This window comes from Leptonychotes weddellii, chromosome 11 (genome assembly GCF_054177405.1).
Source record: "Leptonychotes weddellii isolate Sample4059 chromosome 11, ASM5417740v2, whole genome shotgun sequence".
NCBI classification, from domain to species: domain Eukaryota; kingdom Metazoa; phylum Chordata; class Mammalia; order Carnivora; family Phocidae; genus Leptonychotes; species Leptonychotes weddellii.
Window position 1 is genome coordinate 62,544,431 of NC_138379.1, and position 12,335 is coordinate 62,556,765.

The following is a 12,335-nucleotide window of genomic DNA, read 5'->3' on the forward strand; positions in this document are numbered from 1 at the left end:
TATAAACATTGGGGAGCACGTGCCCCTTTGGATCCCTACATTTGTATCTTTGGGGTAAATACCCAGTAGTGCAATTGCTGGGTCGTAGGGTAGCTCTATTTTCAACTTTTTGAGGAACCTCCATACAGTTTTCCAGAGTGGCTGCATCAGCTTGCATTCCCACCAACAGTGTAGGAGGGTTCCCCTTTCTCCGCATCCCCGCCAACATCTGTCGTTTCCTGACTTGTTAATTTTAGCCATTCTGACTGGTGTGAGGTGGTATCTCATTGAGGTTTTGATTTGGATTTCCCTGATGCCAAGCAATGTTGAACACTTTTTCATGTTCTGACACTATCCTTTAATACAGATATTGAGTCATTAACATCGGATGACAGTACAAGCACATACTAAGGAAGGTGATCTGGACAACATGAGGAATATAAACTTGAGGGGTCTTCTCTTCCCCCAGTGGCAAAAGTCATCTATTTTGTAGTGAAAACTATGACCGTGGTTGGTCCTAGAGCACACTCTGCAAAAAACACACATGGGTGAGGTCTCATGAAAGACAATGTATGGAGCAATGGATCTTCCATTAAATTAATTCCAATTTCCAGATATCCATTGCTATTCTTATTTTCACTTTTCATTCCTAGCTAGTTCTGCAAAATGATCATCTTGACGGTCACTTTTCCAAACAGTTATAGATTGCCATTCTTGATTTTTACCGAGGTCCAATTATGGCATATACGGTGACACACTCTGATAATAGGTAGCTTCTCAGAAGAACCAGAGAATGCTCTCCTTTCTGAGAGGGTCCCCCCAAACTACTGAATATATGACTGTTTTACAAGCAGGGAACGTTTAGGCATCAAAAATTCAGGAAAGTACTCTCAGACATCAGGACTAGATGTCATACTTTAGACAGATACTTCTTTTTATACTTTTTAGACAGAAATGGACTATTTGCATTCTAGGTCTTATGTGATTTTTTAAACAATGGATAGAAAGTATAACCTCTGATTTTTTTTTCTATAAAACTTAATCTGTTCGTATAAAACATGAAGACATCAAGGCTTGTGAGAAAAGATTTCCAGTTTTTTCCTTTTTATTAGACTTCACATGTACTACCAGGAGCTCCTGAATATGGTTTTAAGGTTTGCGACTGATTCATAGGATTTTTTACAAGACACTCAGACTTGGCGGTCTCTGCTTTACAGTGTTGCAGCCTGCTGGGTTAGCATGTGGAAGAGGGCTGGCTCCAGTCATTAAACAAATAGGCATGGGTGCAGAGGTCTGTATAAAAAGCCTGAGTTTGCTCCTCTGCTTGAAGATTTTGGTATATGCCAGGGCTCTAATACAGGCTTTTCCTTATTTTTTTCAATTCATACATTCATTCAACAAATATTTTTCAGGCATCTACTATGTGTCCAGCCCTTCTCTATGCCCTGGATTTTCAGGGGTGAAGACAATTGCCAAAATCACCTACTCTGTGGAGCTTACATTCTCTAAGGGTGGACAGAGAAGAAACCAAGCAATGAATACATGTAGCATGCTTGTGGGACTCCCAATGTAGCAGAGAGACAGACATGGACACTGGATTACCAAACAATGTGGGAAGTGTGACCATAAACCCAAGGTCATCTGCTCGCATGAAAGAAGACACAACTCACTGGGGATAGGGGAGAGGATGGATAGGAAGGCTTCCTGATAGAAGAGACACCCAGGCTGAGTCTTACCAATAGCTAAGTGTTGGCCAGGAAAACACAGGTTGGAGGGGAGGGAGTAGAAGGAAATTGTCTCAACATGACATGATGGAGTCATGCAGGTGAACAACAGAATATGTGCCATATGTTTGTGGGGCGACCAGCACTTTGGTGTTACTATAACTTGTAGGGGAGGCAAGGGAGTGAGGCCTGCCAGTGAACCACACAAAGGAGCATGGTCTTTGTACAGCTAAGATTGGGGAAGGCGAGAAGATTTAAGACAGGAGAGTGATGATATCAGATTTCCTAGTGCCTTGTTCTTTGCCCTCGTGGAGCACCGTGAGGAGCGTGAGCTACAAAGATACATAAAGATACTGTGGGTCTCTGATCTGAAGGTCTTCCTTCCGCACTGCCTAGTTTTTTGGTCTATCTTCTTGTTCTGCTCTAGACCTGCTTAGCCTGATCCACACTTGACACTCCTTTCTTCTCTGCTTAGGACAGGTTAGGCAGGGTGGAGGGTGTTCCCGTGTCCAGTCCTCATCCTTTAGCCCAGCTCAAGACCCGGGGTGGAGAGTGAAATTACTCCCTAATTCCTTGGCAAGATTCATGTTTTAGCTTTAGTGTGAGAAGCATTCTATCATCTGGAACCAAGTGGTCCTGTGCTTCCTGGCACCAGAAAACTTTGAAGACCAAAAGACCTGATTCCCTCTCACCATTTTAAGCCTTCAAACAAATCTACCCTTAAAAGGAAACTTCAAATCAAGCCAGTTCTTTAACGTGTGAACCCCCCCAATTTATGTGCAAAATTTTGAGACCATGTGCATATGTTAGAACCATCACTCTTTTGCATAAAAAAAACTAAAATTAATTTTACAAAGTGGCTGTATTTGTTTTCCTTCAGCAAGTATTCTGTGAGTCTTTTCATTGCATTTTCTCTGTGTACCTAGTTCTATCCCTACTCTGTTGGTTTATTGTTTTTGTCTTTCCATTTCTTCTGTTGCTTGCTAAGAGCATGTACTCTTACTAAGGCTTTATAACTTTATTCCCCTTTATTTCTCTCACAGTCCTCCCTTTACTACTCATTTAAAAATAGGAAAAGCCATCTTTTTTAAAAAAGATTTATTTATTTGAGAGAAAGAGCACACGCATGGAGCCTGACACAGGGCTCACTCTCACCACCCATGAGATCATGACCTGAGCTGAAACCAAGAGTCAGATGCTCAACTGACTGAGCTACCCAGGTTGCCCCAAACCCATCTTTTTCCTAACACTATGGTTCCACTTTCTGTGTACTTTATGTCGGCTCAAAAGCATTATTTTTATAGAGCTGCAATTAAAAATTAATTTTATGTATTTATTCTTTCCCAAATTATTAACCTTCAGTGTAATGCCAATGTAATTAACACAATCTTCATTGTATTCTAGGTTAGTATGTCACAATTTATGATTTCCTTATTGCTGAACATTTGTTCCCAATTTTTCACTACTAAAACGTTGCTGATGCACCTTTAGGCACAGAGTGTTTCTCTTTTGATGAACTATAGCATGTCCTTAGGTTAGGTTCACAAGAGCAGGATTATTGATGTAAAAGTATAAATATGTTTAGGATCTTTGATTTGGGGAGTTGGCATAATGCAAGCAAAATGTATTAAAGTGTAACTGATACAATTCTTGACTGAAAGAGAGTGGTAAATTAAATCACAGATGTAGCATCTGCAGACTGCTCATTGTGCATTTACTCTGTGGGAAGGTCAGATCATGGTTTTGAGTATGTCCCTTCATTTTTAATCAACTTCTGCTCTTAAATCTTAGAGGTACATAATATCAGCTTCCAAGGTTGAAGATCACATGACAAAGAATTAACCACAAAGACTGATTAAAATGTTATGATTAGACTATACTAGTGCCATTTCCAGCTTATGACATTTGTCAATATCATTTAACCTTATAGAAGACAAATTCATTTAAAAAGGCATTTGCAAGCAAAATAATTATATTTTATTGAGAATTCAGAAGAGTTACAGTACTTTGAGACAGTTTTTTTCGTATTGTAAAGAAAAATAAGTTAAAAGAAAAAGAACTGACTCAAGTGCAATGATATTTCAAACTAACAAAAAATCATTTTGAAAAACACAAAAATCCACAGCTTAATTTATTCATGGTATAAGCATTTACTTTCCTATTTGTTATCAAGAAAACTGTAATGGAATAATTTCTGGAGTGATCTTTCAACACATCATCTTTCTGGTTCCAATTTAAATGGTATGTTAACATTAGTATCTAATTCACATGGATTACAGGTGTGTGTGTGTACGTGCATAAGAACTAGCTAATTTTAATATGGCATTTTAAGAGAGAGAGTAAGTCATCATTTCATTTATCACAGGGTAATAAATAGCCTTTCCAGTCATTTCTTAAGTATGTTTTCTTATCTCCTAAGTGAAAACCACTTTCATTAAGGCGTTTAGTTGAGTAAGCACTTGGGGCATAAATAAGATTATCCATAACACTGCCAAAGTCTTAACTATTACAGTCAGCCATTTAATGTTAGGAAGTATCTTGTTACACCTTTTAGATCAAAGTTCTCAACTTTTCTTATGAAGGGAGAAGCTAGTTCAGCCAAAAAGAACCAAATAGACTCATTTAGAAAAAAACAAACAAACTCATTTTACATGATCAATGGTCTGTATTTTTACCAAATCTTATTCCTCAACAGAATATATTCATTGGGCCACTGGTATTCTTTTCAAATTTTTATTTATGATTTCCATTACCTCTATTCTGTGTCTTCTTTTTTTTTTTTTTTTAAAGATTTTATTTATTTATTTGACAGAGAGAGACAGCGAGAGAGGGAACAGAAGCAGGGGGAGTGGGGGAGGGAGAAGCAGGCTTCCCGCCGAGCAGGGAGCCCGATGTGGGGCTTGATCCCAGGACCCTGGGATCATGACCCGAGCCGAAGGCAGACGCCCAACGACTGAGCCACCCAGGTGCCCCTGTGTCTTCTCCTTTTTAAATGAAGAAAGGAGAACTGAGGTCGAAGCCTAACATAAACACATGTACTACTGAGATGCTGTATGGGCTGACATCTACAGTGAAGAAAGCCACAGGTAAGCTCCACTAACACCTGAGCTTTGCCACAGCTGGAAATGGCACTAATGTGGAACTTTTTTTTTTTTTTACTAATGTGGAACTTTAATTCATAGTTCCGTAATATTTTTATAGTGCCTTGCAGTTAGACAGCTTTCCTGCAACTCTTCGGAAAATACTGAATTAAATTAGGCCCTGTTAGGAAATTTACAACATGCGCATTGCATAAAATGCTTATAAAAACGTTAAGTGCGTTGCCTAGATGAGAAGCAGAACCGGTTTTAAGAAAGGAGAATGCAGCAAGGACAGAATTAAAACATAATGTGGCATTTGCTGCTCCAGTATACTTTATTTGATAACATCATACAGATTGGTCTTTAACCAAGGGAAAACCCTAGTTCTTATTTAATTGTGGAGAAATCTGACCATGTGGGGAAAAGAAGATCCTCTGATAAAAAAAATATATATATATATATCTGAAAACCAGTGTTTTGACAAGTTGACTCTGAAACTGGCGACACCCTTTTGAAGGTAAGGGACTAATGATAACTGACTTGGAACAGAGGTCAGCAGAGGTAAGTGAAGGTTTCCTTTCTCCCCCATCTCAGTGGTAGAAAAGGCTCTAGGCACCTGATTAGCTTTCAGAGAAGGGGGTTCTTTATTGTGGCAGATGAAACGCTGCAGTCGTCTGAGCCATAACGTAATGGACTAGATATACAATTTGACAGGTGCAATCGCTCTCATCTGTCCAGGCCCCAAAATGAAAGCAACAGCTGGTCTCATCAAAATAGCTTCTCCAAGAATCTTTAGAAAAGGTTGTGACTCATTAAAACTAAATTTTCAGAGGAAAAAATATTGCCACTGATTTTTTTTGCAAATAAAATACATCATCAAAAATCCTTAAGTAAGGGTGCATTTATGCTTTACATCTAAACAGTTTCTTGTTAAGGATTAAGACTAGTCTCTCCCTTTTTAGCCCCTTCTTTTGCCATTTCAACTTTTCTCTTGTATTTAAAGTATTGGTGATTTAGTGGACTATGTACTGGCTGTCGATTCAGCACTCGCTGCATAAAGAAGCCTGGCTGATAATGCGCTCAACATTTTGTTCGTGCAGAATCTAAAATTTATTTATTGCTATGATCAACTATTCAAAATTTATTGAATTTGATGAATTAATAAGGAAAATAAACAGGTCAAAGTATAAAAATAAAATTTCACGCATAGACTAGAAATATCTGAAGACAGCTGACAAAATAATAGTGCTTTCTATTAAATAACGGTTTTCAAGTCATTTTATACCAAGTTACACATTTTTTAAAAAACAACTTAATTTATTCTTAGAAACACGATTATACAACAGTTTCAATTACGATTACTTTTCCTATAACTTTGCCCACATTCTCTCAGTATGACTAAAAGCTCAACAGAACAGATTTGATATAAAAGTGTTACAAACAATTATTGGTGATATCTAATGTAAATGTTTAAAAAAAGTTTGATTCTTATGAATTTGTACAAAAATAAAGCTTCTGATACTTTGTTAGAATTGTATTTGATGACTCATTAATAATGCAAAGCAAAAAATACTTGAACTAAGTTAACATTTACATATAAAAATATAGAATACACACACTACAGTGATCTTGATGATATCTTACAGTATTACAAATTAGAGTACCATCAGCCTGATTAAAAAGTTCAACATGTTTTAAAGCATGAATTTTTTAAAAAGTCAAGATTCTTAATGTTTTAAATGTAAAATTTTTCATTTTTCATGTCAACTGAGATTGTTTTGGTTAATAACTGGGCTTGACAAATATGGAGTAATAAAAGGTATTTCTCTGGAAGAAACCTGGAGTGTCTCAAGATTTAGTAGTCTGTTATTGCCTTGATTTTTCCTCAGCACAAATTTCTTTATGGTTTTTTTATTCTGCCCATTCAGATCAGTAAAAGGCTATAATAAAAAAGCCACAGGGCTGGAAGGAATACACATATCCTGCATTTTGTCAGATACTTATTTTCTGCCATTGAGAAAGATGGCGCCTACAAAACCCAAAACGGGAAGAACTAATAAGGAGACTTTGAGCCACAAACAGAGTAGCTGGGTACCTTCTACTAGCCAGCAGTTAAACTGGCATGTGATTTCTATTTTTTAAAACAGAACAAAACAAAAAACTTCTTTCTCTTGTTGGGGTTTATATGGCTGTAATACATGCTTTTCAGAGTTCTCTGATTTTTATGGTCAGGTCACATATATTATTCAAAGATCACTGGCTTTCTAAGTATTAAAATATAATTAAATAGATGCAACACTAAAGACTAAACTGGACATAATTTATTCTTTTTCTGGATGTGATGTAAAAAACAAAAAATCCTGACTGGGGGTCAAAAGATCAGGTTCTCTTGCTTGATCTCAAAGCTGAGTGGTCTTGACCAAGTTAGTTAACCTTTCTGTGCATGAATTTCCTTAGGTAAGAAATAAGGGAATTGTGTTGGATAACCCTTAAAGTCTCTTTCAAATTTGACTGAGACACTAAGTCAGGATCTCACACAGTGCCTCAGTTTTCATTGTGTAGATCAACTACCATCAGAGAATAGTGTAGAATAATTCTGGTTGTAGGGATTTCTGATGCTTACATTAGGGTTAATGAGTTTTCTATCCTTCCAGGGATGAATTGTAAGTATTTGGCTCTCTAGTAAAAACACAATTTAAGACATTTTTACATTATACACAAAGTACACTCTGATATTCACCAAGACAGTGAGAAGATTTTTGTTAACTATGTCCTTCTTTGATTCTCTTATTGTTAGAACCCTGTTCTCCCCTCAACTGGGTGGGGAAAGAGGAGCATGGGTATAAAAGAGAATCTTCGTTAAGAGTATTTCTGATTGAATGAAGAATAGTGGAAGTCTTTTTATTCTTTAATTTTTCTACATTTTAATTTCTTAATTTTGATTTAAAAAATTTTCAAAACTAATTTTTTTGAAATTATTGCTAATAGTTAAAACCAATAATCTGTCATAGTTTACCACTATCGGTAAAGAATTACAGTCTACTACTAAAATACCATTACTGTGCCAAAAGAAAAGAGAATTTGGTTCTATTTTTAAGCACATGGCAATATGTTCTACTAGTTCTTATTTTCATCATTTTCAGAATCGAGACAAAAGGAGAAGACTCATAATTCTGCTTCCACTATTTCAAACCAGATGGAAAGCAGGATGAATTCAAATTTAGAGAAGGGTTTTGTGGTGCGCCAACTTTGGGAGTAGGATAAATAATTTCTTCCACAGTTACATATGTACCTAAGAAGAATCCCACAAGTCCAGTGAATGCTATGGAAGTATTTTTCAGGACCATCCACAGGCTGTAGTGTTCCTTAGAGAACGTAAGAATCTCAACGAAAGGTGGCAGGACCAGGGCCAGGGTGCTGCTGCTCACAGCCCCGACCAAGGAAATCACAGCATCCAGACGCGGGATCAGAATCGCTCCGGCACCTAGGAGATGAGAAGCCGTCGTCTCCTTACTTACATACTCAGTACTTAAAGGAGTACTAAACATAGATAGTGGGTATGGCAACTCTACTTGCCTTTATAACTTTTCTGAATTATTTCAAAACGAAAAGTTAAAAAACTATAGTAATAATAACGTACCACTGCTTTCGACCCGATTTTCATCCAAACTGCCTGCAAGCTTTCCGAAAAGCTCTGATCTGGCACCTTCTTGGTCCTACTTACCCTTCTCTTGCCGAAGATACCAACAGAGGGCCTGTAAAAACTCAGACTCCCATTCCTTCCTCAAACCTGCTAAAACGGCCCACTGATGGACTTGCTGAGGGTCTGCAGAGGCCCCCAGAAATAACCCCGGAGCCCTCTCACAGAGGACTCACAGCTACGTCACCCTGCTACCAAGGAGGATTTCGTCACCCCAGTTCCGGCTTTGGGGGCTCCACTGATGCGTGCATTGGCGCTCCCTAACTTGTCTCCTAAAGTTACCATCTTCCCTCTAATCTTTTTTATCCCTCCCTCTTTTTTATGTATTTATTTTTAGAGAGAGAGCGAGCAGGGGGAGGGGCAGAGGGAAAGAAACTCAAGCAGGCTACCCACTGGGCATGGAGTTCAATGCGGGGCTTGATCTCACAATCATGACCTAAGCCGAAATCAAGAGTTGGGCACTCAACCGACTGAACCACCCAGGTGCCCCATCCCTCTCTTTTTATTTCTCAGTTTACATACTTTTGCTTTTCCCATTTCTAGCCTCCTGGTCTCTTGTTGAACTTTCTTGGTGTATATATAATTTAACTTGGGCTCTGTAATTAACTCTTCCGTTTGCAGCTTGTGGCTCTCGGTGTTTTTCACGAGGATGTGGTATTAATTTGGAACTACTAGGTTTCTTGGAAGTATTTATTTCCTATTTAATTTCTTTTGAAAGCTAAAACCCTAAAAGTTATTTTGAAATAATAAACCTAGCCTCACACCTAGAGGACTGAAGTGTGGCAAACATTCCTAAATAAGATACATGACTTTGAAGATGTTGCAGCTCTAAACTAGAAATGCTTGATAAAGTGGGTTCCCTATTGAATAGAAGCTTGCTACATTCCTTTAACATTTTTCTCCAGGGAACTATAATCATAACTCCCAAACAAAATTAGGACCTTTCAAATTTCATTGACAACATCCGTTTCATGGGGGACACACTTCTATCTACTTATACTAGATGGCAGTATAAAAAGAAGACCAGACAAGCAGAACTAGAACATTGCCATCTGAAGAGCCTTTCATTTGGGAATTCATTTCTCCTCATTCATGTTTTTCAATAATCCAGCTGTTATTAGTAAAAATCAAGTGAAATATGGTTGGAAAACCATGTGGAGGAACACTATAGGTTTTTTAGAATTTGTTCATTCAGACTAAAATTCCATTTATCAAACACTTTCATTTTTTTATTTTTTATTTTTTTGAAGCTTTTATTTATTTATTTGAGTGAGAGAGAGAGAGAGAGAGAGCACAAGCAGGGGGAGCATCAGGCAGAGGGAGAAGCACATGCCCTGCTGAGCAGGGAGCCCGATGCGGGACTCAATCCCAGGACCCTGGGATCATGACCTGAGCCGAAGGCAGACGCTTGACTGAGCCACCCAGGTGCCCTTTATCAAACACTTTTAAATCATGAAATTTATCAATTAGCTGAAGTCATCCCTTAAACCTTATATAATCAATAGAAATTTGCTAGTTAAAAAATGGCTTGAAGTGTTATTTGGTAATGCTATTAGTCAATAAGGAAGAGAAATATATATATTTTAGGCAAATTTGATATATAAAAACTCCAAAAACAGGAAGTCAAAGGATAGTCTGGGATACGGAGAATTTATTCATTATAAATATTTACTATAGGATTACTGTAAATAGGCTGCCCTATGTCATTTACAGACAGGTGTTATGAATAGATCTATTAAATACTAATTAAGTTTATTCAGTATTTTCCAAAACTATATTATAGAGAAAAAGAATGTATCCTTAAGGCACAAAATTTCCTCTCATTAAAAAAAAAAAAAAGCCCATTTTAAGTCCATTCTTTGCATCTGCAGGGTGAAAACACAGAGAAGAAAATACAGAGAAAAAAACAAAATACTTGATATTATAACATCAACAACAAAACTGTGAGGAACACTCCAGCACATACATTTTAATTACACAAATAATTAATGGCATTCCCCACGTACCACCTAACTAGAATATGAGGAAGATACAGCTTTCCTCACCTGCAATGGCAACTAACTGAAATGAAGGATTTTAGTGTGTCTTCTCTAATATTCTACAAACTACTAAGATTTATATTTTTTGGTACTTTGCAGTCATATCTCCTAAAACCATAAAGCAAACTCCCAAGGCCAAAAAATTTTCAAATTAGAAATAGTGGAAAGATCAACGAATTGGACAATAATAGAAATAAATAGTACTTAACATATTTTACAGATTCAATTCAAACATGGAATTAAACACTGGTCTCAGGGGCGCCTGGGTGGCTCAGTCGTGAAGCGTCTGCCTTCGGCTCAGGTCGTGATCCCAGGGTCCTGGGATCGAGCCCCGCATCAGGCTCCCTGCTCTGCGGGAAGCCTGCTTCTCCCTCTCCCACTCCCCCTGCTTGTGTTCCCTCTCCCACTGTGTCTCTCTCTGTCAAATAAATAAATAAAATTTAAAAATAAAGATAAATAAACACTGGTCTCAGTGTTCATTATAATTCAAAATTTAACAGTTCTTTCTACAGGTTTGCTTGTAAAATAAAAGGTATTTATTGTAGTTGATGGTGGCTGTTGGCCAGCTTCTATTCACCTTCTCCCTCACCTGTGAGATGCCTCTATAGCAAGTAAATGCCGAGAGAAAACAGGTAGAAAAGAGTCTGACCCATCCTTCCAAGCGTTTGAGTTCCACTAAGAAGATGCTTTGAAATGATGAATCAAATGCTAAATAGAGACTTGGGTGTAACCAACACAATCCAAGCTGATAAGCTCACTACTTTGAACACCAATACTACAAACTTGGAAAGGATTATGGAACACGGAAAGAGGCTCAATTTTCAAAGCACACCCAGCTGAGCCTCCACTCTCACTGCTAGTGTCACACAGCCTGCTCTGTGGACATTACAGGGTCCCATCAGCTGTCCACACACTCATCCGTAAGGAGCCTGCCCCCCAAAGCTTGTCAAGTGCTTTACAGAACAGATAAAAAACAGTCCTGTCATGCATATCGGCTGGCTTTTACTTTAATTTGGAAGCATGTGCCAAAGACTCCAGTGAAGCTCAGTGTCCGATGATGTGCCCCAGCGAAGTAGAAGGGAATACTACCTGGTTTGTGTTCTCTTTGTCCAAAGCATGCCGTAACTGTAAGCCTCATTTACCGTTGAGTAGCTTTGACTATTTTTAACTAAAAAGAGAGAAGTGGCAAAGAAACACTGGCCATTCTCTGTGTCATGAACTCAGCTTTTGAGGAGAGCCCCTGGCTTCTGGGAATAGACTCATGGTAGTGGATGTACAAACAGAGCGCTTTGACATAACAATGGTGGCCAGTGTGAAGAAGTGGGTGAAGTTGCTGAGCTATCACAAGTTATTAAACCCCATTAACATTTTCTTCAAGCTCCTTCAAGTGAACTTCAGTTACTAATTTCAAAAGGAGAAATGCTTTCAGAGCAGAAGTCTTACATCTATGATAAAAGGATTTGTACTGAAATCAGCCTTTTTATTTAGTACGGTTGTTAAAATATCAATAAAAACAATGTGTAAGAAATATTTCAAAATGTCTTAAAATAATTTTCTCCTACTGACTGTTTTCTTCGTCATCAGAGTTTGGGCTCATTGACTTCACTCCTCAATATGATTTACCTTATTGTTGCTATAATTCATTTAAATGATTAATTTGGAAAAAAGTTTTCATTTACTTTTCCCAGCTTTGCCTTTTCTTTAGATCTAGGCTAAGCTCCACCCCAAGCTGCTCACTGAAATTTATAGTTGCCCCTAATTTCTAGCTCTCTCATTCTCTCACCTTGACTGGGCCAAGATGGTTACTCATATC

At 37.9% G+C, this 12,335-nt stretch overlaps 1 protein-coding gene across 4 annotated transcripts in view; it reads right to left on the minus strand.

The window, feature by feature from the left end:
• SLC36A4 (solute carrier family 36 member 4) overlaps positions 1–12,335 on the minus strand; it is an 83,902-nt gene that overhangs the window by 27,429 nt on the left and 44,138 nt on the right. For 3 of the 4 annotated variants that reach the window (XM_081799016.1, XM_081799017.1, XM_031027779.2), the window contains exon 11: positions 3,658–8,267. The exons of the other annotated variant lie outside the window; for it this stretch is intronic. In XM_081799016.1, coding sequence (XP_081655142.1) covers positions 7,966–8,267 — 302 coding nt within the window. In that variant the 3' untranslated portion in view covers positions 3,658–7,965. Of the gene's footprint in view, positions 1–3,657; positions 8,268–12,335 lie in introns of those variants that run through there. 4 annotated transcript variants of the gene reach the window in all.